At 46.4% G+C, this 25,270-nt stretch overlaps 4 protein-coding genes across 4 annotated transcripts; 3 read left to right on the top strand and 1 right to left on the bottom strand.

Annotated features, from left to right (window-relative positions):
* Positions 1-1,427: 1,427 nt before the first annotated feature.
* On the top strand, positions 1,428-2,999 carry F4822DRAFT_199211 (HAD-like protein). The gene is made up of 2 exons (XM_051453696.1): positions 1,428-1,654; positions 1,718-2,999. Exons 1-2 carry the CDS (start codon positions 1,558-1,560, stop codon positions 2,605-2,607), a joined length of 987 nt encoding a protein of 328 aa, XP_051315175.1. The 5' UTR covers positions 1,428-1,557; the 3' UTR covers positions 2,608-2,999.
* Positions 3,000-4,266: 1,267 nt separating this feature from the next.
* On the top strand, positions 4,267-9,273 carry F4822DRAFT_398165 (phosphatidylserine decarboxylase-domain-containing protein). The gene is made up of 5 exons (XM_051457676.1): positions 4,267-5,121; positions 5,197-5,241; positions 5,315-7,559; positions 7,621-8,372; positions 8,432-9,273. The coding sequence occupies exons 1-5, from the start codon at positions 4,957-4,959 to the stop codon at positions 8,588-8,590; spliced, it is 3,366 nt and encodes a 1,121-aa protein (XP_051315174.1). The 5' UTR covers positions 4,267-4,956; the 3' UTR covers positions 8,591-9,273.
* A 4-nt stretch (positions 9,274-9,277) lies between these two features.
* Positions 9,278-12,857, top strand: F4822DRAFT_398164 (Afadin and alpha-actinin-binding-domain-containing protein). Its single transcript, XM_051457675.1, has 2 exons — positions 9,278-9,956; positions 10,089-12,857. The coding sequence occupies exons 1-2, from the start codon at positions 9,774-9,776 to the stop codon at positions 12,597-12,599; spliced, it is 2,694 nt and encodes an 897-aa protein (XP_051315173.1). The 5' UTR covers positions 9,278-9,773; the 3' UTR covers positions 12,600-12,857.
* Positions 12,858-13,060: 203 nt separating this feature from the next.
* On the bottom strand, positions 13,061-16,192 carry F4822DRAFT_398161 (uncharacterized protein). The gene is made up of 6 exons (XM_051457674.1): positions 15,832-16,192; positions 15,527-15,781; positions 15,354-15,473; positions 15,186-15,301; positions 14,547-15,129; positions 13,061-14,490 (listed from the first exon to the last, which is right to left on the bottom strand). Exons 1-6 carry the CDS (start codon positions 15,943-15,945, stop codon positions 13,672-13,674), a joined length of 2,007 nt encoding a protein of 668 aa, XP_051315172.1. The 5' UTR covers positions 15,946-16,192; the 3' UTR covers positions 13,061-13,671.
* Positions 16,193-25,270: the final 9,078 nt, after the last annotated feature.

Here is a 25,270-nt window from a genome sequence, read left to right as displayed (position 1 = left end):
CGTATTCGATTTAATAGACTAGATAAGAAGAGAAAAGGGGTGAGTGGGCCGGTTTAGATAGTACTCGATAACGGGGGAAAGGCACTAATACAGCGGGAACATTGACATTATGTTTATTAAGGAATAAGCAAAAAACAAAAAGCAAAAAGCAATAGAATACGATCACGATGCCCCTCATTTGTGATAGTGGCACTACGTTTGCTAAACTGCTTAGCCCCTCCTTTTTTTTAAACCCCCTATTTCACCGCTGAAAGGGTTGCATTACGAGGCCTAGTTAGGTTACGTTGGTCTAAGAGCCTCTGGCGATCTCATCATACTTTAAACTAGCCCCTTTCCGGTATGACGGTCTTCTAATGGCTTCCGCCAACTCTGCGGCACTAGTTGACTGCACGCAATTATCTCTATCCAGTTACAGCGGCTAACGGGAGGGGAGCAAATTATCGTGGGATTTTGTCCCTCAAAGAAATACCATTTATGACATCATTCCGTTCGCTCGGCCCCTTCGTAAGCGCGCTTGTTTCTCTCAGGACCTACCACTCCTAACACATGCTCCTTGCAGTCGAATCGTAATCCAACATCGTGACTCGTCAATTTGATGTTTTTTGTCTAAATCGGCTGAAAGACTAGTGTTGCACATATGTGCCCTGATGTAATTGATACTGGTGTTGGGAACAACCCCAGTTAATCGAGGAGATTCAAGGTAACCTCGAGTCTGTCAGTCACCACATCTGAGTATTGATGGCATTAAGGAACTATCCCATACATAGATATCGATGGAAATTTATCGATGGGAAAATCTTCGATTATATACGATGATCATTTACAAACCCATCAGTAAGTGGATTCGCCACCAGGTCCCAGAAAACAATTCTAGGCCCCGGGAGACACGCCCGATGGTCGATCCCGAACCACAAAGAATTGGAGCACTACAGGTAAACATTCAGGACCGACAAATCAAATAGGCAAGCCGTGTCCGGCTTTGTCGAGACTCGTCCGGGCAGTGCACGATCGATCTAGAGAGGGTTTTTCCAAACCCCTGGTCTATGACTTGGCTAGAAAAGCAGAAATTGTCCGAGTGGGCCGGGTGGCGCCAAAATAGGTGGGATTCGGTTCTTCCAGACTATCTGTGTGCTATGTCAGTCTGCATGCGGATAGGACAATGGGATTTCGCTCGCCGAACACCAAACCGGGGGGGTTCTGCATAACACCCCTGCTATGAACCACAGGCAGGATTATGTATGTTATCTGATATGACGATGGCTTCGTTTGATCATTCCTCCGGTCTAGTCTCGTCATCGTGAAAGGTTATTCTGGCGCCTCCTAGTTCTGGCTATGATTAAGCGTCTGTCTTAGTTTCTCCACGATGGCATACCTTTATAAAAGTGTGCCTCCCCGCCACCTTTCACGATGTCTGCTTTGTTCAAATTCATAAGACATCATCGATAGATCTATACTATCATTTACTTTGCTATTTATTGCATAGACTTAGAGTCGTGTTTTTACTAGACCATCTATACCTCGATTTATTATACAGCATCTACAAAATTATCATCCAAAATGCCTATCGCCTTAACGCCGCCTCCAGTACCTGAGGTCAAGAGCCTCGGCGTTGCCCAGACTCAACCAGCGAAACGAAAGATTATCTGCTTCTCTGGTATGTCTCAATTTACCATTCGCAACACCAACACATCACCGTTACACATACTAACATAATCAGACTTCGATGGCACAATATTCATGCAAGATACCGGTCACGTCCTCTTCGACAACCACGGCTGCGGCTCGAAACGAAGAGAAATGCTAGACGAACAAATCAAGACCGGCGAGCGATCGTTCCGCGACGTCTCCGAAGAAATGTGGGGTTCTTTGAACGTACCTTTCGAGGACGGCTTTGAAGTAATGGAGAAGTCACTCGAGATCGACCCGGACTTCCAAAGCTTTCACAAGTTTTGCATCAACAACAACATTCCCTTCAATGTTATCTCCGCTGGCCTGAAACCTATCTTAAGAAGAGTCCTTGATACTTTCCTCGGCGAAGATGAATCATCGCATATTGATATCGTGGCGAACGATGCGAATATTTCGGCTGATGGCTCGGAGTGGAAGCCTATCTGGCGCCATGACACCGAGCTTGGCCATGATAAGGCTCTGTCTATCATCGAAGCCCGCAAGGAAGCCGAACTCACATGCGACGACGGAACAATCCCTCTTATCGTATTTATCGGCGACGGTGTTTCCGATCTCCCCGCCGCCCGCGAAGCCGACGTACTATTCGCGCGCCGCGGGTTGAGATTAGAAGAGTACTGCGTCGAGCACAAGATCCCATACATACCCTTCGACACCTTTGCCGACATCCAGCGTGAGATTGAGCGCATCCGCGAGGAAGACGAGAAGAAGACCGGTGGCAAGGGTGTGCCCGTTCGCTTCAACCCCCGCGCAAACCTCTGGCGTCGTGTCTCGAGCAAGACTGCGGTGCCACGATATGTAGTTATGTCTCCGACTAAGGAGGAGAAGATGTTCTTGTGGCCCGAGGTTTTTACCGAGCTTAAGGCCCCGGTGACAGTGGATGTTGCGGCTGCGCAACCACCGGTGCGGAGCGCTGCTTAGGGCACTCGCCCCACTAATATGTCTTGCGTTATGAAGCATGATATGGCGTTCACTTTGATTGATATTTCTTTATTTACACGGCATTGCACGGCGATTGGGGTTTACACGATACACCGGATTATGATAATACAAGGCCATGGCGTTTCGGTTGTTGAACTGATTATGAAGATGATTATGAGGTACATCTAGACTCTAGCATAGAGTTGTCTCTTCTTCAGAATACGATAAAATTCTAGAGAAATACAATTTTTCAATTTCAAGCCTCTGATTCAGTGACATCCTGCATGTAGGACATACAGCTACTGTGTTGAGGCCTCTCGGAGAATTAACAGCCCCCAATTATTACGTAGTGCATGATATAGACGAGTTGTGATTGGAGCATCGTCACTTTTTGCATACAAATCGAACCACGCAAAAGAACATTCATACGCCGTATATAGCATCATCCCGCGCTATCCCCAGAACTTTTTGCTCTCCATCTTCCTATTTCGACGTTCATGATATTAACAAAACCGTATTATGGAACTACGCCATGATATTCGAAGGCTTTCGAGTCATACAGACATAGCATTGACCAAATCTAAGATCGAACCAATAGGAAGCGCAGGAAGACATACCTAACTATTTCACCCTACATATCAAATACTTTCTCAACAATTACAGATCAGCTCATTTGACGGCCCCAAGATCCGATTCCTTCATATTGAAGCTATCCCGGTTTAGCTGAAGGTCGGAAATAAATAGAACAGGAAAGTCTTAGAAGAGAGCTGAAACATCGCATGATATGGGTTTCATGGCAGATAATATATTGTGTTTTATTCGTTGGTATCTCTTAGGTAGATATTATGAAGAGGAGCAGGATAACGATTATGGTAATGACAAGTTGACGGAGTCTCGGCAACTAGCTTATTCCCATCGCGGCAGACACGGCATTTTCGTATATTTTCTTTACTCTTAGGATGTAGCTTGTAATGCTTTCCGAGTAACCGATCTACTTATACATTATACAGGTACATGCCTTATATAGAAGTACTTACATCACCTGCACAACGTTTTCTCGGGTCTGCTGCATGAAAGATGGACGGGCATCCCTTGTCGATAACCAGGCTGTAACGCTTCGTTGCATTTCTATGTACTTGGAGATCATCGATCGTTGCTCTGCTTGCTGCAGTGCTGCAACTAACAATACACAGCCCTACGTGTAAAGGATTTCGCAAGATGACGGTTTTTGGGAAAGATTTGAAGTTGGCACTGATCATTTCTTATTGTATTCTTTTCATTATTTTAATCGTTATGTGTATCCGAGTACTTGCAGGATCAGATGAATTATGCAAAGGTCCGCTGAAGTTCTTCCCGAATCCCCCGGTTCTAAAAGAAGTAGCTGCCCGTCGGCTGATCTTAGATCGAGATGGGTTTCAGAATATGACGAGCTGCCGCTTTCTATTCTTTTTTTCTTTTTTACCTTTTCGCCAACAAATATTTTCGAGGCCACCTTCCAGGTACGAATAGACTTGGTAGCTGCATTTATGTAACAATGGTTATTTATATTAGACTTTGGAAATAATCAAGTTTAATTGTCGTACGCCGTATTAAAGTTGTATCAAATAATACATTGACTTTGGGAATGCATAAGCTAAATGTGTGGAAAGACCTGGCCCTGTGGCAGTGAATGTAGCCCTGAATGTAGGCTTGGTGGGGTGAGAGTGGCTGCTGACGGAGAGGTACCCATCCAACTACTTATAGTGACCCACGCATGGTAATCACGACTTGGATTGGTTGATTTAACCCTGAACTTGGGTGCCCCTCTAATATACAACCCTTGGCACTCAGCTTCGAAAGATGTTTTAATTCATGGCAACGGCGACAGCTTCTTCAACTTCTTTCCCAAACTTTCCCCCTTTTAATAATTCAATGATAATTATTAGTCTTATATTCGGAACTTAGTAATATCTCTTTTTCTACATGATTTAATCAAGAATTGCCAAAGGGTAAAAAAGTGGCCATCAAAATTCAATTCATTCGTTCTTTAACAGGTTACCCTGTTCACATTGGAAGTCTTGGAGTCTTACCAAGTTCTAGCTTGGCCCCTTGACATCATTATCCACCTAGTTTAGTGCTCTAAACACCCCTAAACACCCTCTAAGTCCGACCGATCATCACAAGCGCCAGAAAGCTGAAGGGGGTTACCAAGCACACTGGCACACTACCAAGACGGGATCCAACGCAACGTCACCCGCGTTTGCCCCTTCTTGTTCCTTGAATCCAACCTCTTTTACCTATTACCTATTACATATTTGTACCTTTTTACCTGTTTAAGTCCGGCTCCCCGCTGGAGATCCTCCTCCCATCATGGTTCGCATTATACCTAACCGACTGAAAAACAAAACCGCCAGCTCTGCTACCAATTCATCCTGCAATAGTCGAAGTACCAGCCCCATGCCGGCGAAACTAGATACAAATATTTCTGATGGGCGGAAGGATTCGGGGTTGGTGTTGAAGATAGTTGTGATTCGAGTAAGGGAAACCAATTGATCTGTTGATTATATCGGTTCTTGGCAATGGTTGTGAATTCTAACACCCTTGGCTTAGGCGAGGAATCTAGCTGCGAAAGACCGTGGAGGCACATCCGATCCCGTGAGTTAATTCCTATTCCTTTTTGTATTTGAGACCTTTAAACTCGACGATGTCTAACATGTCATATTCTTAGTATCTCCAATTGACCTGCGGCGAATCCAAATTCGTTACCCACCATGTTCCAAAGACTCTGAATCCAGACTGGAACGTCATTTGCACCGTACCTATAACCGGCGTAGACAACCTCCTGCTCGACTGTATTTGCTGGGATAAAGATCGTTTTAGTAAAGATTACCTCGGCGAATTCGATTTAGCGCTCGAGGAGATATTTGCCAACGAAAAGACCGAACAGGAACCTACTTGGTATCCTCTCAAGAGCAAGAAGCGAGGCAAAAAGTCAAACAATGTTTCGGGTGAAGTTTTACTCCAATGCACCCTATTTGACTCGACGAACAAGGACGCAACGGACGCCCAGATCCTAGAAAAGCTACGCTTACTCGCCACGGCACTACCCGAAGCTGCATCGCGCAATGCTACCCCTAGTACCACGCCCATGCTTGGTCCGACCTCTATCCCCAAAGCTGGCTCGACTGCCTCTCCCCAATTAAGTCGAAACACTACCGACGGATCTCAGGAAGACGAAGACGAGGACGAGATTCTCGATGACGATGAGACTCCTGAGGATGAGGACCCGAATAAGCCAGAAAATGCTGAAAAGAGGAAGAGAAGGCTCCGAATCAAGGGATTGAAGCGAAAGAGAAGGCAAAACCCGTATGAATTTGTGAACGGTGGAAGCGACGTAGTGGGCTTAATTTTTCTCGAGATTTGCAAGATTACCGACCTCCCCCCCGAGTCAAACCTTACAAGAACCAGCTTCGATATGGATCCTTTTGTCGTGGCATCCCTAGGTAAAAAGACTTATCGCACGCGAGTCGTCCGCCACAACTTGAACCCTGTGTTTAACGAGAAGATGCTCTTTCACGTCCTGGGGCACGAACGGTCATACTCGTTTGCCTTCACTGTGATCGATCGCGATAAGTACTCCGGAAACGACTTCATTGCTTCGACTTCATTCCCTGTCCAAGAACTAATTGAAAGGAGCCCTAAGGCCAATCCTGAAACTGGGTTATACGACCTAAAGGAACCTGCAGAGTTCGTCCCTGCGCCAAAGAAACGACTTGCAAGACTAGGCATGTCGAGGTCTTCTTCAAGTCAGAGCTTAGGAAAAGGGCGTCCGGCGCTGCCGAAGAACCCTAGTGGGGCTTCGACATTGTCTCAGGTTGATGGACAAGCTGAGCCGAAGGTCGCACCTACATCCGCTCCGAATCCCGCCCTGCTACAACCCGACCAAGTGCCAAACCTTAACAGTGGAAACGGGAATGGCAATGGCAACGGAAATGGCGAGGGTAACGAGTTTGACGATTCCGATTTTACTGTCTTCACAATCCCATTGAAGATGAAGAATCTAGAAAAATGGGAAGCCAAGCACAGTCCGATGTTGACTGTCCGTGCCAAGTATATGCCATACCCCGCGTTAAGACAACAATTCTGGAGGGCAATGTTGCGACAATACGACGCTGATGAAAGTGGTGAAATCAGTAAGGTTGAATTAACTACCATGCTTGATACACTTGGCTCGACTCTCCGTGAGTCTACTATCGACAGTTTCTTCCAGCGATTCCCACACAAAGCGGCAAGTGGTGAGCAAGAACTTACTATGGATGAGGCCGTCATCTGTCTAGAGGATCAGCTAGACGCCAAGAATAGGACGCCCGCCGTGACTGATAAACTCAAGAATATGCTACCTGACAGCGAGAAAGTAAAGAACTTGCTAAACCCGTCGGCGCAAAGTGGTAGTATCACCCCCTCGGAAGAAGGATCCTTCACTCTTAGCGCAGAAGACTCGAGCGTTCAGGGACAGCAATCAGGAACTTCAACTATTATCGTTCCTGACCTCAACACGCCCGGAGAAGAAGGCGAAGCGCTAGAGAAGGACGATCTTAACGTCGATCGTGGCGAAGAGCATGTAGTGGAAATTCGGGAGTGTCCGATTTGTCATCAGCCTCGTCTTAACAAGCGGAAGGATGCCGATATCATCACACACATCGCTACATGTGCCAGTCAGGACTGGCGCCAGGTCAATTCGCTCATGATGGGTGGATTCGTTACAGCCAGCCAAGCACAGAGGAAATGGTACTCCAAGGTTATCACCAAGATTTCGTATGGTGGTTATAAGCTTGGTGCCAACTCGGCCAACATCCTCGTACAAGATCGGCTTACTGGACAGATCAATGAGGAAAAGATGAGTGTTTACGTACGACTAGGAATTCGATTATTATACAAGGGTCTGAAATCGAAGGATATGGAGAACAAGAGAAGTGAGTATTGAACTATTAGACTTATTACACGATTTCTGGATTATAGCTAACATCATGATAGTCCGTAAACTTTTGAAGAGTCTCAGTATCAAACAGGGTAAAAAATATGACGATCCTACCTCAAAGTCTGAGATCTTGCCTTTTATCGAATTCCACCAATTAGATATGTCCGAGGTTTTACGCCCTGTAGAGGAATTCAAGAACTTTAATGAATTCTTCTACCGCGCCCTGAAACCGAATGCTAGACCTTGCTCGGCTCCCGACGATTCTCGCATCATTGTATCTCCCGCTGACTGCCGTTCTGTCGTTTTCAATACTTTGGACTCTGCAACAAGTATCTGGGTCAAGGGCCGCGAATTTTCCATCAAGCGACTACTTGGAGACGCATACCCGGAAGATGTCAAGCGTTATGAAAATGGTGCATTGGGTATTTTCCGTTTGGCTCCCCAGGATTACCATCGATTCCATATCCCCGTTGACGGTATTTTACGTAAACCTAAGCTCATTGCTGGCGAGTATTATACTGTCAATCCTATGGCGATTCGATCGGCTTTGGATGTATACGGCGAAAACGTCCGTGTTCTTTGCCCTATTGACACTGAACTCTTCGGTCGGGTAATGGTAGTCTGCGTTGGTGCCATGATGGTGGGCAGCACTGTAATCACTCGGAATGAAGGAGATGAAGTGAAACGAGCCGAAGAACTCGGGTACTTCAAGTTTGGTGGTAGTACTATTGTGACACTATTTGAACCAGGGAAGATGGTATTTGATGACGACCTTGTCGATAATTCGACCAGCGCTCTAGAAACATTGGTATGTATTCACCTGGTATTTTCATAAGTGATAAAGCTCAAATGCTAATATATCCACAGATCCGAGCAGGCATGTCAGTCGGACATTCTCCGCAGGTGCCACAATTTACGCCAGATATGCGCAAGGACGAGAAAGAAGTCACGGAAGCAGAAAAGGCGGAAGCGCATCGTCGTATTCGTGGTGGCGTCGAGACTCCAGATGAGGCACCTTTGCCTTAAGGAGACCGTGTGATAGAACAATCAAGACACATTGCATTTGGACGGCGTTATGCATACCATCGAAGCAGCAGCTTCCAGAAAATGAAGGATCCTTGATGGTGGATAGACGAGGGTTATGCATGGAAACCAGGGAGTGAGCAGCATCTGACAAGCATAATAGTGGATAGAAAGCATTTTTAAAGAGGGGGAAGTACTTAGGTGAACGAACTGCGATGCTTTTGCTCTCATTCGTTATATTTGCGCGGGGGAGCGGGCGTAAGCATACTTCGCAAAAAGATGCGTCGTCAAGATGAATCCGTATCTGACGATTGCGAATTACCTTCTTTTCATCTTGCCTCGGAGCTTTATGTTATAATCGTATTCTAGGACCAACAGTGACATACAGATTATCATTTATGGCACGATCCAGTCTTTTCAAACGAAAAAACCCAAACCAGTCAGCATTGTCGGTCTGGAGACGGCTATGACCGTAGCTACCTAGGTGACGAAAGTAAAACAGATGCAGATAACACACCGATAGTTCCATTTATATACATGCGGTCAGGAAGAGTGACGGTCAATAAGAAGCTTCCACGTGAATAGGAAATGGGGAATTGTGGGGTAAAAATTGAGTTGAATGGAGCACCGTCCCAATGGGCGCCTGTGGGTCGACCCCTGTCAGTGCATGTCAGTGCATGTACCGGGTAACTTTAACCCAAATTAGCGTTTTGTTTACTTTACACCCCGCATAGCAACGGGTGAACATTTCCCAAAGAAAAAACAACATTCCAGCGGTTGACTGGAACGTCACGGTACTACTAATAAATCTAACAGGAAAACATATACCCGAGGCCGGCCTTATCCTACTACTAGCTGGTCTCTAGTTGCTAGTAGTTTTGGATTTGAAAATCAAGAAACTTGCAATTTTCAGCTGCAATTGAAGAAAAATTACGAACCGCCAAATTGACGATACACAAACTAATACACACATACATAACTTTTTACATATCTGTAATTACCCGCAACCGCCAATGCGGAGAGTTCCTGATCGCGATTGATATTTACCCCTCATTTGCTTACTGTTTTGCCTTGGGCGACAACTGGGCGGCGGGAGTAGAGATAAATCGCGTCCGGATTAAAAAGGGGAGAAGAGATTAGGGAGCAAGGAGAAACGAAACAGGAAAACAAAAAGAAAGAAAACAATATGGTTGATCCAGACAACCTACGTACGGCGTCGCTGTACATCAATAACCAATTGATGTCCCGCGGCCTACTGCGCGATGGCCACAATATCGATTTCGCGAGCCCGGAGGCCGGCGACGGAGGATTGCAGGCTACGATGGGGAAGGTTATGAGTGTTATCAATGACCTAATTCTGAGGCGCGACGTACGTGTTCTCCTTTCTATCGTCTTCCTAGTCCTACACTTCGCCTATTTTACTTGTCTTTGGGGACAATTGATGATCATTAAAAGAACACATGAGACGAATGACAGACTAATTATTTTTCGATTCAAACAGCGCGACGCCGAAAACCGCGAATCTCTATCGACGACCCTACGTACCCTCCGCGCCGACTCCCAACGCCAGACGACGGAATTGGCGCGACAATCGGATAAGTTATCTGAAACGCAGCGTAAGCTCGACTCGGCCGATGCTAATGAGCGCGCGCTCCGCGCTCAATTGAAGACTGCGGAGCAGAACGCGCATCGGCTGAAGGAGGATGCGGTGAAATCGAAGACGCTTCTCGCCCAGGCTAGGGCTGCTTGTGCGAACGAGGTTCGCAAGCGCGACCGCCAGATCGATGGCTTGAAGAAGGCGGTTGCGGATGCTAGTCGGATTAGAGGTGGGAATAGGAATAGAGATGTTTTGTGTATTAGTGTCACGGGTGAGGTTGGCGCTGACGAGCGCGAGTTACCTGTCGGCGCGACACAGGCTGAAGGGTATAGTTTGAGGTTGGAGACGAATCAGTTTCTCACGGAATTAGCTAGGGGTCTGAGTGAGGAGAATGAAGGGCTACTGGCGCTGGTTAAGCGTACGGTTGAGGGATTGCGTGATATGAGCGGATTGGAGAGGGGGTCGGCTCACGCGAGTGTGGCTGGAGCGGACCGCCATTCGGATAATGGATGTGCGGAGGTCGTGGTTTTAGGCTCGCAGAAGAGCGCTGATGAGTTGGCGGCGGAGTTGGAGGGGATTATGGAGCATCTTAGGACGATACTCACGAACCCCTCCTTTGTGCCGATTGAAGAGGTTGAGGTCCGTGAGGAAGCTATTAATCGCTTGCGAGCTGCCCTTGAGACTATGGAGAGTCGCTGGAAGGAAGCTGTGCATATGATTGATGGCTGGAGGAAACGCATGACCTCGAGCGGCAGGTCGGTGGATATTGAGGACCTTCGTATGGGTCTAAGACTTAGCCCTGTTAGGGTTAGAGATGTCGAAGAGACCGACAATGTTGTCCCAATGAGGCTTTCTGGTATTCAGGAAGAGGAGGAATATGAAGAGACCGAAGAATTCGAACAAAATGGCGCAGGCATCTACGAATATGAACAAGAGCCGCAAAGACTTAGGTCTCCCAGCCCGGTCGAATCGCTACATTTGGTTCCAGCACCTGGATACGAAGCCGAGAATGAATCCGACTCCGACTCGAGTAGCATCTTCCAAGATGAAGATATCGATATAGAGGATTTGGATGCTGAGGAGCCCAACGTCCAGGTCCTCCAAGAATCCGTATACGAAGCTTCAATGGACTCGCCTCCGCTACCGATACCACCACAGCTCAGTCCGCTTAAGGACTCATACTCGTCAGGTAATAGGGGAGTTACCGGACGTGAACACGGGCACCGCAAAAGGCCTGGGGATTTCACGACTATTATCGAGGAAAATACATGGGATTTGGCGGTAGAAGAGGAACAAGCACCAGCTCCCCCGCCTCATCTAATTAAACCTCAATCACCCCAGCAGCAGAAAAAGACGGCAACGGGCAAGGCTTCGCCGCCATGGCAAGATCTAACTCGGCCCAGCTCGACAGCTTCATATGATAGCCCTCTTTTCGGCAAGTCGGGTGAGAGGCCATCGCAGTCAGATCCTTCCCGCAAGTTATTTTCGAAGCCTACCTCCAGCCCTAGCCAGCCCACACAGACCAAGTCGCAACCAGAACCAGGAAGCGCAAATACACAAGCTTCTAGTAAGCCATCGAGGAGACCGGCTTCGTCAAGGGAATCGCCGGGTCCATTAACAGCCGAAATTAAGAGAACGACATCAGACCCGACCGACCCACGACCACTTCAGAAAGCCGCCTCCATATTATCGAAACAAACCACTCCCGCCACGCAATCGCGACCTAACTCTTCCTCATCTACCAAAGCAACAATCACCGTTGTTTCAGAAAACAAACAATCGCCACAACAACCATCGATACCTCGTCCCCGCTCACCTCTCCGTAACAACCAAACTGCTTCATCACGCCTCCCAAGACCGAATAGTGGCGGTAACCCACCACCTCAAAGTCCATTAACTATGAACACTATCGCAGCAAAACTAGCCGCCGCAGAACGCGATGCTGACGCCGCGCGTGTTAAGGCTAAGCTACGTGCAATCAGAGGCGGTCGGAAGCGCGATACCGCGTTGAACCTAGCGCCCGCTTCTTCAGGGTCGGCCGGTGAACAAGTCGAGGAAGCAAAGACGACTCCAACCAAAGTAAAGAAAGAGAATAATGGAGATTCCGAATCCATGGACCCGGTTAAGAGGGACCCTGCTCCTACATCGTCATCTCGATCAGCGCGGAGAGAAAATTTACGACCAGCACCAGCGGCAACGGGTCAAAATGACGCTGAAACGGATGATTTAGCGGGGTCGTTTAATGGTAATGGGGTGAGTGATAATGTGAAGGTTACGAAACGCAGACGCGACCGTGGTGAGCGTCGCACGAGTAAAGTCGCCTCGCGTAGGAGGAGTACCCTGAGTCCTTGGGAGATGCAGACGCTTATTCAGGGGCAAGCTGCGGGACCTGGTACGCCGGTGAACTGCAGCTAAGCTACCCAGGACTAGACATTGGAAGTTCAATTTTTTGGGTAGGCTATTGCTTGCTATTTGGGCTTGTGGGGAGGGAAGAGAAGAGAAGCCTACTACACGAGGAGTGACGAGCGCATGAGCGGATGGAACAAGTGAACGAAATGAACGATAGGCCTAGTGGGCATAATCGTAATTAAGGCGGTCCGAGAACTTAAACATCCCGAGCTACGTAAGAGTTGACACGACAGCCTGCAGAGGCTAGGGTTATGACAGGGTGGTTGGAATGGGTGGGTGGGATGGTTGGGAGATGTTATGAGATGAGATGAAATGTACAGCACCACACACATACGCCCTATTCACTTCTATTCTCCTCTCCGGGAACGAGAGTTGAGTTCAGTTGGTGAGTAGGGAGGTTTTACGAGGATCATGAACAGTTTTTTAGCCGATAGGCGAGACACCCACAACAGCAGTACAAGCGGTAGAGCTGGCTGACTGACTAGTTTATTAATTTATTTTGTTTATATCATTTTATCGTGTTCGTGATTGTCTTGTTTTGTTCTTTGTATGAAATCCGTAAGTTGTAAATTAGGATAATGTCTCGATTGGCGTGAATGGCGGCTTGGAAACTCATTTACATTGATTGCTCTTTGGGATAATGCCTTGATGTTTCTACGAAGCTACAACTGTCGCGGCCACCATTACTAGAACTGTTGAAAGACTTGCGCGCAATTATAAATCATCGATCTGTATTATCAACGCAATAAAAGCAGAGCGAGCATCACCAGCTTATACGAGCCGGGCCGCAGAGTATTATACAGTAAGCTCCCGTAAGAGCGGGTATCATAAGTAAAGGCTAACCAAGCCTGTGTCACTAATGAAATACTCTTTCCATGCGATGCTTCCTAGACGCCTTTCTTATGCAAGTGTATCGAAGTTCAGAATGGGAAAAATGAAAAAAAGAAACGATGAAGGCTGAGCCCGGCACTCCGTTCGCAATTCCCTGGTCGCAAAGTATCCTCCTATATCATCTGTCGAAATATCGTATCCCGTTCATTCGACGGGGACGAACGATATGGATTTAATAACCCTATGATCAGACATAAGTATGGTGCGCCGTGGGTTGTCGATCAGGATGTAACGAAGGTATGTGTTTCGGCAGACCCTTGACCAGACGTGCGCCATGCTTCTTAGCAGCCCACTCCTTGAGATCGTCCTTCGTCGTCGCTCCACCGCGATAGTATATCGTGCGTACACCTCTCTGAATCAGCTTCGCCAATAAGGTGTCTAAGAATAATTCGTGTCCGACATCAACGATACGCAGATTGGGGAAACCGTCGACGATGGCGAGCACTACCGCCTCCAATAACGTGTGATCGTAGAAATTATATTGAGTGAATCCCGTTAAGCTCATGTATGTGATGTGCTCGCTCTTAAACCAGGCTGGGATTGTAGGTGCAGAGCGGTCCTGGAAGAAATCGTTGACGGGCAAAGGTCGGAGGTCTAACTCCTGTAGTGTGCCAGACTCCAAACTAGGCCGAACCATGGACTCGAATTCAATCTGGGTGAGAGGCGTGCGGAACAATAACGATAGTTTCTCAAGTCGAGGAAGATGCGGAACGGCTATAGGGCCAGTATGTAGGATCAGTAGAGTAGTCGTTGGGACGGTTATAACGACGGGGGCATTGTTCATACAGCAGTGAGCAGAAAGAGCGCGGCCTTCCAAATGCAATTCACGCATGTCTTCATCGAAGCACGGTTCCTCCCCATTCGATACCACGATACTCGGAACCTGGCAATCTCCAACAAAGAAGCGTCGGAGTTTCGACCAGTGGGTCCTTATAGTCAACGGATTGTATTCGAAAAGGTCAATCCAGGCCTCTTCAATATTAGGTGTCAATTCCATGAGGCCGAGCTATAGACGACGAGAGGTTAACGTCTAGAAGATGTACCTCGATAAAGCCAACTTACCAAGTTAACATGATTGAATGGTTGGTTGAATGGTAAGATGCCTTCTAGAGTTGAAAGTCGGACTGTCTTCAGGTGTTCTAGCTTTGGCCAGCCTTGGTACCATAATCCAGGTGACGTTTGCGATAGGGTGTAGGACGCATCGGGTTGCGGAAGCTCGAAGATAGAAAGTTCCTCTAACGAATTATGTGACGGTGTAATCAAGTGTCGTAGAGCGGTAGGTGTCATCCGTATCCCAACGCCCAGGTAGATTTCCACCAGTCGAAGGTGATTGACGTTCTCTGGCAATACTTTCAACGTGTAGGAAGCTCGAGTAACTTCTCGAAGTTTGAGAAACTTGAGGTTTCTGGAGTATTGTAGAACACGCGGGAGATCACACTGTTCCAGAAAGCGGGCGCAACCATCAATGGATAACTCTGTAACGCCGCCAGCAGCATAACCAGCATACGCCTTGAAGGTGGGAAACATCTTTCGGGGGCCCGGAGGGGTCAGTGTGGTGTACCTGAATTGCTGGACCTTCCATATGTCGCTCAAGGCAGGTCCAGTCAAGACAGCTCTCCAGGTTTTGGAAATTCTTAGGCAGCGACTATCGGCATAGTTAGTGTACAATGATACCCTGCTGGTAATAGTTCAGCAACCTACCATACTGTCTGAAAGTCCAGATACTTAAAGATCATGTTGATAAGCTCAACAGGAAGAATGGTCATAGGGTCAAAGGTGACCGAAAGCAGGACCGTGTTGATCTGAGATTTGATTTTCTACGCATGGCAATCAGCAAGTACTTTAGCGATGTCTGACGAGCTTACTTACGTTCAACAGAGCATGATTCGGGTGCTTTCGTTTAACGAGCTCAACACCTTGCTTGTAGGTGTAGTAGGCGAGAGTTTGCTGGTTCTTTAGCCTCAAAATCTTACCCAAACGCAGGTAACTCTGGAAGACGGGTTAGTACATCCACACATTAGCGCAGGGTAGAGTAATAGTACCTTAGGTTCCCTGGGGGAGAGATTAATCATCTTGGCAGCGAACTGGACGCCCTCATCAAGTCGGCCTTGCACCTCATACGTAGCGATGAGAGAATCAAGCGCATCGACATGAACTGGATTATCACAACGCTTACAAGACGCCGACTTCTTTGCCAAGGTTCCCTTGAGGTCCTTCTCAGCGATACCCTTCAAGATCTCATCATCAATGCGGGGTTGCTTCTGGACGGCGAAGCCACAATTGCACAGATCCATGGCCTAGCGGAATAAGCATTTGTCTAGCCGATCGGAGTTACTAAACAACTTACCCGGAAGAGTGCCCTTTCCGCACGATCGTATTGCTTCTGTCCATAGAATTCCATTCCCTTCTTCAGGTAAGCAGCCGAAGGCCGATCCGTCTTGTGGCGCATGCTAGTCGCCATTTTGGGGAATTGGCGTGTATGTATCACAAAGATGAGGTGCGGGTTTGTCAATACGGAGGAAAGGAAGAGAACGCGACGATCAACAGAAGAATTGGGTTGTCACCAACCACTGTGTGGATTTACGACGAAATGGATGTGGTGTATTGTTATCAACTTGCCATAAATATTGCAGTAAGAAGTTGAAATTGTTGAAAAGGTCGCCGTTGTAGAAAAGAAGTCACGTCCAGGATACAAAATTATTAATGGGACGCGGTTGCAGTTCGAATAGAATACGCGTAAAGTGCATCGGCGTATCGGTAGTTGATTATAGTTTAGCGGGGTAGTGGGGGTGTTGCTCGCTATATTCCAGTAAAATTACCACGTTCCCGAGTACCTACCTAAAGTAATGCAAACTAAGAAAATCAAGCAAACATTTTGGTTAGGGAAGGTTCTTCACAGCAATTAGAACCTTTTCCCATACCGGTAGGTAGCTACCCAATTTAGTTCATGGGTCCTTCTTAGTTGATTTTCAAATCGGCATCGGCATCGGCATCGTAATCCCCACGTACTTCGTAAGTCTATTAAGAAAGTTCTGACCAACGTCTATTATTAGGCAATTTAGTGCTAAACTATATATATGCCTACTAACAATTACCTCGATTTGAATTCCTAGTCAAAGAAGTATCACGTCATTGACAGAGGAATAATATACGGTAACATCTCTAAGTACCTACCTAGGTAGGTATGTATCATATGGAGAAAAAGAGAAAAATCACACACTAAGTAGTACATGATCTGTCCTACCTGATAATTACCCTCTGGTATGAAAATACATACGGACGAACCCATATAATTTCTATTGAAATTTCGTTCTCGGGAAAACAAAATTGCTGACTTGTTCTTACCTATCACATGCTTCGCCGATCCAACCCGTTGATTCTATTTCGGACTTATAGTCAAGTATGGCTATGGGTGGTCGTATGAACACATCGTGAGACCTCCCGTCCCCAACAAAGAAGCATTATATCCGTCAGCAGTGGAGAAATCCCGTTGTGGGGGAAGAGAGGTTGAAAGCCTAAATCAAGACCAAGTCATGCCTATATATATACATATATATATACGGGAAGTCAAGGAAGTGTTAGGTATGTACGTAGTACCGAAATCCTAACCAAGACCGAGAATGCGGGGGCCAGAAGTTGGAAACTCATCTCGGTGCTATGACTATTTTCTCATGAAACAGTCCCGGATTAGAAAGGCAGACTAGACTTCTTTCTAACAGTCCTTTTTTTAATTGAAGGACGACGATATACCGTGACCTTGGAATACAGGTTTAGAATTACAACGCTTGGCAAATAGGAAACAAAAGCACCTAGCAGAGACCTAAGTCCGCCTATTCCGGAACTAACATATATTAAATATACGGCACGAGGTGACGATGACGCATACACACCCACCTACGGCCCGGACGAGAGCACCAGGATCTTTTTTCTCCGTTGCGCTAGGGGATTTTGATAACAATATCTAAATAGGAACGAGGCATTGTAGTACCGAAGGAGCCGTGAAGCGACCCGACGCCACAGGGCTTAGATAACCTCTATCTCCTCTTTTTCTCTTTTCTCTTTTATCATGGGCACTCGCCTCTATCCTACTCTAGCGTCGGCTCTCGCGCCATCAACGAAATAGTCATGAAATCCCGAGTTCCTATGGAGTCCGCCCAACAACGAGGCGCAGTGGTACAATACCCCGTATTTCCATTGATTGGCAACCCCGGCCCAGAGGCCGGGTAACACAAGTAGGCAGTAGGCGATAGATAGATTAGATACTTATACGAAGATAGCGAGGATCAATGTGGATGCGGAGAATTATACCTAATAGTAGATAGCCAAATACCAATACCCAATCTATCTCAAACAATGTCTCCCTTGAATTTAATCCCCCACTTCTTTTTCATCCAGGGAGCATTTTTTTCTCCTTTGCCGCTTTTCATTTCTTATTTTTATATACCAAGTCTCGTCCCTTGTTTTATCAAGTCGCAAGCTTAGCTCTTCTTAGCCAACTTGCCCGGGCCGCCCCAGGGAACACAGTAAGGCATATAGATCTGATGGGTCATGATGTGATGTACATTTTCTCTTGCTTTCCAACTGTCATCAATGGATTTGACGTATTATTCCATTTTTCTATACCCCAACCTTCTGCATTCCCTCTGGTAACAGGAACAAGACTATAATAGCTCCTACCTTGGATACGTCCCCTCCATCAATTATCGTAATGACAAGAGCTTTGCCCCTTGCAGGATCAATTCAGCCTAGTTCCAATCCGCAATCAGCACGGCGTTCCTCATGGACCATTTAGCTCGGACGGCTCCATGGTGAACATAGTAAGACCTTTTTTTCTATCTATGTCCTTTCGCGGAGTAGAAATTTGAGAATATCGTGGCTGTATCATGAACCGGAGGGGCAATGCCGACGCAGGTAGGTAAGTAAAGTGAGTACTCGGTAAACAGCTAGGTTCTCTCGGTCTATGCCTAGGTATGTATGAGGTAATCATGCAATCGAGTATTTACAGTACTTAGTAGATGATAGTAAGCTTATCGATCTATCTATATTCGGCTTTCTTCTCTCGGGTTACCCAAGTTAGAAATATTTATATGCGACTTTGACAATTGAAACTCAGCCCTGCGGGTTTGATAATAATTGATGGTTAGGTAGACGGCGATAGGTAGGTCCAGGTAGCGAGCAGCATACCATATTTGCATATGTTGTGTAAGGGTACAATCGTAGGGAATGGGTATCTCGCGTCTACGGCGTCAGGGGGCGCCTAAATGGTGGCCCCCCAAAAAACCACGTGGAACAGTTATGGGAGTGGTGGAATCGGAATGTGGCAGATGCCTAACTACCTAAGGTACGTAACAAATTCATAGTAAGACAAGCAAATCAGTAAAAAGAACCAGACACTCTGCGCTGTTGAGGAAATGAGTCGCACGATGACGGTTATGGCTGATTAAGATGGATGTAGCGAGTGGGTGTGTGGCGCGAGACGCATATTGGTCGCGGCATAATGTGTGATGTACTCTGCATCCGTTCCCACGTCGTTCCTATATCGTACATGATATGGGTAGGTATGGGTAGGTTTGCGTGGTTTTGCGTCGTGTGAGTAAAAATGAGTCCTACATAAATGTAGTTGCAATGGTGGTGTGTATGGTGTGTATGGACGGGTTACGTATGTATGCAGTCATTCGTATGTACCTACATAGTTAGATGTCTCAGACTATCTAGATAGTTTAGCAGATCGGAGAGGTGGTTGGTTGGATGTCGCATGTTGCTGTGGGTTGTTAAATCGAAAAAGGGAGAGACCAGCCGAGCCGGCCGAAAAGGGAACAAGGTGTAGAGAATAATGTTATTGATTTTTCTAGAAAGAATAGACTAGTGGTAGATCCCCTTGATTTTTTTTTTTTCTTTATTTTTAGCCAACCTATCACGATACCTTATTGGCAAGTTTACTACGTACCGAGAAAACCACAAAACTACAAGACACTCCAAGACAACTACAGCTTCATGATCTTATCGGGCCGCCAGCCCCACCAAAGCTGATGGCGGGGCTGGCGTTTGTCGTGTTGAGATCCGCCTGTAGACCGGGTTGGTACAGGCTGTGAGTCTTTTGATGTATGTATTGTATCTATTCTGTAAATAGGTAAATATCTAATCTGCTTCTAGGTACCCAGGTATATATCCTAACTTAGTAGCAACCGGTAATCTGTATTGCGACGCATCTGCCGTTCACATGTTAAGTAACTGCCCGATTCTGCCAGAAGCAAACCACCAACATTCCTCAGCAAAGCCGAATGGTTCAAATGGTTCGAATGGTTGGGTGGGTTACAAGTGCATCGCATCGCGGTTCCTGTTCTCTGGGTCCAACCCGCACCTGTCGTTCGTTCGAGTCGTAATACGGGTGCTGACTGGCCCGGCATTGTGGGAAGTGCTCACGGACGCACGTTTGGCTTGTCTTACTACGCTAGCCACAGGATTCGTGGTGTGGGATACGGGGGGTTATTTCTCAACCTATCAACGAAAAGCAGTCATCTGTGCATCCATCCACAACATGCAACATGCAGGCCTAGCTACCCTGCGTAGCGTAGCGTAGCTTTTGTACCCACGATCTACCTATGTAAGATGATGGGTGGCCTCACAGCTGTAAGGCTGGCAAGGCTATTTTGATAGGGGCAAAATTTGCAACTACATCTCAAGATAGATTAGGAATTATTAGAGAAGGAAAAAAAATTGGTTGTATTCTTAAAATTGTCTCATTTTAGGTCTCATAAGTCGGCCATCTAATGTCAAGGCACATTGACTTAAACGCCTCAATTTCTACTTTAACTAAAACTCTTAAGGGTTATTAATGATTTATTCAAATACGTATTTAATTTGATAGCTTGGTCAGCTATTTCATTAAATGTGTAAATATCTAGGCTACCTTATTAGTCCATATTATCTATGCGATTATTGATGAATATTCTTATGCAGTTGGTTTTTGGCTCATCATAGGAGTTTATAGCACCATCCATTTTGATAGTTTTATATTTCTAGATTAGTCAAAAAGTGCAGAATCGCTTAGAAATCAAAATACTAGTGTTGCTTATTCACCCACACAGATGACATGTGCGTGCATGCACGATTTACATGTGTGAGTAGGGATCAAGATCTAGTCACTTCTCAGTTAAACAAATGTTAATTGAACCGCCTTCTATCGAATTTGTATTGCTATGCTAAATCGATCCACCCCGGACTTGCGGTTTGTCCTCCTCTCTATTTCCCCTGAGAGATCTAATCTAGATGGTGGTATATAGAGCGTCTTCGTAACCAGTACGAAGCGCGAAGCGCTGTTGTTGTAGATGATGTAAGAGTGAGTAGTAGAAATCCAGTCGGCTATTAGGCTGTACCATGCAGTCCATGAAATTCCGATCTGTTCCACCACTAAGAACAAATCCGGCTTGCCCTTTTCTCTCTTCCGGCATCCCAAAACCTAGCTCTGCTAGTTGCGGCCTCTTTGAAAAAGAAATGAGTAACAGTACATGACCGATGCCGGTTGCTGCCTGAGCGTGATTAGACTGGCTGGTGTTACACAGAAAAACGAGCTGCTCTGCAGATTCGTGTAAGACAGAAACAGTGACTCAGGAGAAGAGATAAACACCAGATGAGAGGAAAAAGATGTAGCCCAGGAATTGTGAGGTTATTCAAAACCATCCAATTCGTCCCAAGGAAATTCAGATTCAAACCCCGAATAAAAAAAAATTGGCTCCTCCCAAACAACGCCTGGTATATCCCGGTCGTCCCACAATGCATAGCCGAAAACTAGAAAAAGGAAACAATAAATAAAAACGGAACAAGGGTGGCCCCGAGGAAAAAGGCGTTGTCGATCCAGTTACCAGCCGCATTACCCAACATTTCTTCGTTAAAAAAAGGAACGTTTCGAATCGTGCTGTGACGTAAGGAGTGAAAACCGGCTGGAAACCACATTAACCTCATTTCTGTTTTTTTTGTGTATCCTCCCAAACCAAATCCTGCAAAAAGAATTATTATTTCCCTGCCGACGCTATGCTAAATCGATCAACAAAAATAAGTGCGAATTGTTGAGAGGGGGCTTCAATGAAAGTGGGATGGGTGGCGTAAAGAAACCAAATGGCCGTGACTATCGATGATACGCTAAAATAATAGCAAGGAAATGTAGCTGCTGACGGCGATGGGGATGAAAACGGCCAGAGGACAGGGTACGTCATCGATTGGAGTGGGCGTGAAGTATGGCATGTCATAATCTCGTTCCGTTTGTGTGTCTTCGATAACTTCATGTGTGTACCATGGCATTCATAGCACATAGCAAGTCGTTCAGTGCCGGATCATACGACAGGGCGCCAGAGGACCCAATGGCTTCATTAAAGGGCGGGGGGAGCCGAAGTTGACATAATGCGGTCGTGACCTACAAACAGCACAGAGAGCTGTGAGGGTCTGCGGGTAGGTGACCACTTCTTCGGTTTAGGTCTAAAGGAATGAAGGTATGAGACCCAATCCTCGAATTCGAACTTCAACAGCGGCGGGGAATGCCACGCACAGCAGCCCATTACCGAAGACAAGACTTTTCATCGACGATGGTAGGAGCTTTCCCTGGAGTGATTGCTGTAGTAGCCCGAGTCTGAGTAGCTCTGCCCGGGGGGATATTGCGCAGATGTGCTCGTCGAGGTATGTTTCGAGCAAGCATATCCTACTAGTATCGTGCGGGTCGTGATGTGGTGTCCAGACTGTCCGTAAGCGGGACAGCGGTCGACTGCGTGTTGGTAATAAAGGCAATGGCACGCCGAGTACCTCTCAACTAATTGGTAGCACATTGTGAAGTATTGTGGGTTGAAGAAGATAGGGTAGAGGGTCAATGGCTCTCGGAACGAAGGTATGAAAGGCAATTGTGTGTCTGTGTCGACGAGATGTGCATATATAAGTAGATATATGTAAGTGTCTCGTGCGTGTAAGTTGTCTCGTATGTGTTGGTAACGACTCGGTAGTATCGTGGGTGTAAGTGTTCACTAATAAGGTAAAGCAAGGATAATAGAAGACAACACAGATCGGATCGATAGCAGGGGCAAGGGAAAAGAAATAATAGAAATAGGAAGCCGACCTAGAGGACACGAAAGGAAAGGATCGGGAAGTGAATGTGTTCAGGTGACTGATGAGTCGACAGGACTCTTGCTGCGCTTCCAGGCAAGAGGCATCGTAGCCTTATAGGGTTTTGCAGCCTGCTAAGGTTGCGCGTGCCTCCGTGGAGGGACAGGGAGGGAAAAAAAACTACCCAGGTAGGAAAGGCAGCAAGTGACGAAAGAATCTTACTGCGAATACCGCTCTTGACTAAGTCCGTATCTCTTGCATGTACTTACATGCAGGTCAACGGTGGACTGAAGAAGAGATCCATGATGGACCATGTACATAGGGACAGAAGGCGGCGCAGGGGGGGTGTGTGGAGGGGGGCGGCAGGTGCCTTGTCATGCTATGATGATGAGTAAAGCGCGCAGCCATGATTTAGGTGTTTGGCGGCATGTTGTTTTGCAAGAGGGCGAAGGGCGAGGGCGTAAGGTAGGTAGGTATAGCAGGTAGGGTTCAAAGGTGAAGGTATCCATATTGGAAAGAAGGTAAGAATTAAAAAAATAAACGGAAAAATAAGAATAGAGGTAAGGAATACACAAGAAAGGTAGGGGACGTTAGTGGGTACTCCGGGAGTGACCCGCCGCGCACGCTAGTGGTAGGTGGGCGACGAAGAGGTACAAGTACCTGGGGCCTGCATCCCTCTATGTCCTCGTTCTTCGGGCAGTCAGGTGAAGTGATGGAAGAGTGGAGTTGTTGACTATATTTTGGCTGGTGTCTAAGCCCGGGGGTATCGGCTTGTTAGTCCAAGAAGGTAATAAATGTTGTCAAAAACAGGCAGTAAAGCCTATGTCGTTGGAGTTTTGCCGTTGCAATGCTGTTAATTTCGTGCTACGGTAACAAGAAAAGTATGAGCCGAAGGCGAAACTAGAATAGAATGAATAATAATATTTTTTTTCCTTCCATATTCCTCAAGTCGAGTCGGGTTCGGATCAAATTATCGACCACTCCCCTCCAAGATTAGGTACGCACCTCAAAATGATTCCCCTGCAGGGCTGATCCAGGACTTGGGTATGTACTCGTGTACAGAAGTACTTAGCGCTCCTAGCGCTCTCATGGATGTACATTCGTAGCTGCAGATTGCTACAAGGATTGCGCTACCCCGAGACTGTCGTAGTGTAGCTGACATCTACCCATGCTATTCGTGTACCTAAAGTACCTGACAGAATTTGTATTGTGTTTCTATACATACCTCAAAGCCAAACAGCGCCGCTCCCAGCAATCTCTTCAAATTAGTTTGAAATATAATATGCTACTCAAATCATACTAGAGCATGACATTTTAGAATATAGAAATTCTTTTATAGCATATGCAGGTGAGCCGTAGGTTGCAGAGGAACGTACATTAACAGGTTACACGCCTGCTATAACCCCCCCGTACCGTGTACCTAGGTACCTAGGTAGGTAACAAACCCGGCATTCACGTCACTGCGCCTTTCAACAGCAGCCGGCAACTACGGACTCTCAGATGGCTGTATTGCTCATACTGATGAGTTGTTCCTTTCGAAATGTTTCAAAAATTTGGGGGTCCATCCCGAGGCTTCCTGGATGCTCTAGTATATGTTAGTAGTCGGTGCTTACATCGGCGCGGTAGGTAGGATACAATGTGTAATGATAGATAATCATAGGGAAAATTTCCCGCTTACGACTATTCCATATTTTATTCATGGTGGTTCCAAATGATTCCTAATATTATCTCTATACATACTTAGGTAATAAAGAACAAACATGTGTCCTATATATTGTTTTTACATTTAGACGTACGTATTTACTTTATAGAGACTTTAAGATTTGAATTAAGCTCCCACTCTAGTGCTGAACTTTGGCGGACCGTGCCCTGAGTCTAAACTCTACATACATAACGCATGCATATAGACACATGTACGTATTTTACCTTGGACACTGACGTCAACTTAGTGCGGGGGGTATCAAATGAACTGGATTGATTGAAAGAGTCCGAACCCGACTTGGCATCGTAGCAGTCGCATGTCGGCCATCATCCGATCGCCACCACGGGAAGTCCGACCGCAACAGTATTGCGCATTCCGGTTCTCGAATTGGTATCTCGTAAGCTATAGCTTTAGTCATTTTCAAAGGGGGAAAACAAAAGCAAGAAATAGCCCCTAGGCTGCGACCTTGTTATTAACAACCAACAACCAACAACGGCGACGACGAACAAACATCAACCCGTCGGGTAGTCTGGAACGGCGTTAGGATATCTCGGCCGTGTATCCCATATATAATTAATATCCCTAGCAACATGAGCGAACGGATTTAATGATTTGTTGCGTACTATGTATTGAGCATCGGACCGGCTCTGAAGGCGTGGGGTTCTACTATCGCCGAATTAGCTATTTCAATTCCGGTGGTCAGCTAACCGCAGTTCATCTACGTCGCATTCTAAAGTAGTGTGCTAGGAATGTCCTTATTCGATTTGTCTAGAAATGAAATGATGCCGAGGGACGTCCGTAGAAGGAACTATGCCAAATATCATTTACAAACACAGTATTTCCATGTCTACCTAAAGCACCTTGCATTTCCTCATTTCCTGTAGGTAGGTTTATAGGAGAAGCTTTTTTTTCCTGTTCCCTATAAGCTCTGACAAATTTTGTAAGCGTTATAGTGGATGGGATAGCTTAAAGCTGCACGCGACCTATAGCATGTACG

The sequence above is a fragment of the Hypoxylon trugodes genome, assembly GCF_022578975.1.
Source record: "Hypoxylon trugodes strain CBS 135444 unplaced genomic scaffold F4822scaffold_4, whole genome shotgun sequence".
NCBI lineage: Eukaryota > Fungi > Ascomycota > Sordariomycetes > Xylariales > Hypoxylaceae > Hypoxylon > Hypoxylon trugodes.
The sequence above is the reverse complement of the archived record's forward strand: the minus strand, read 5'-3'. Positions and strand labels throughout refer to the sequence as shown.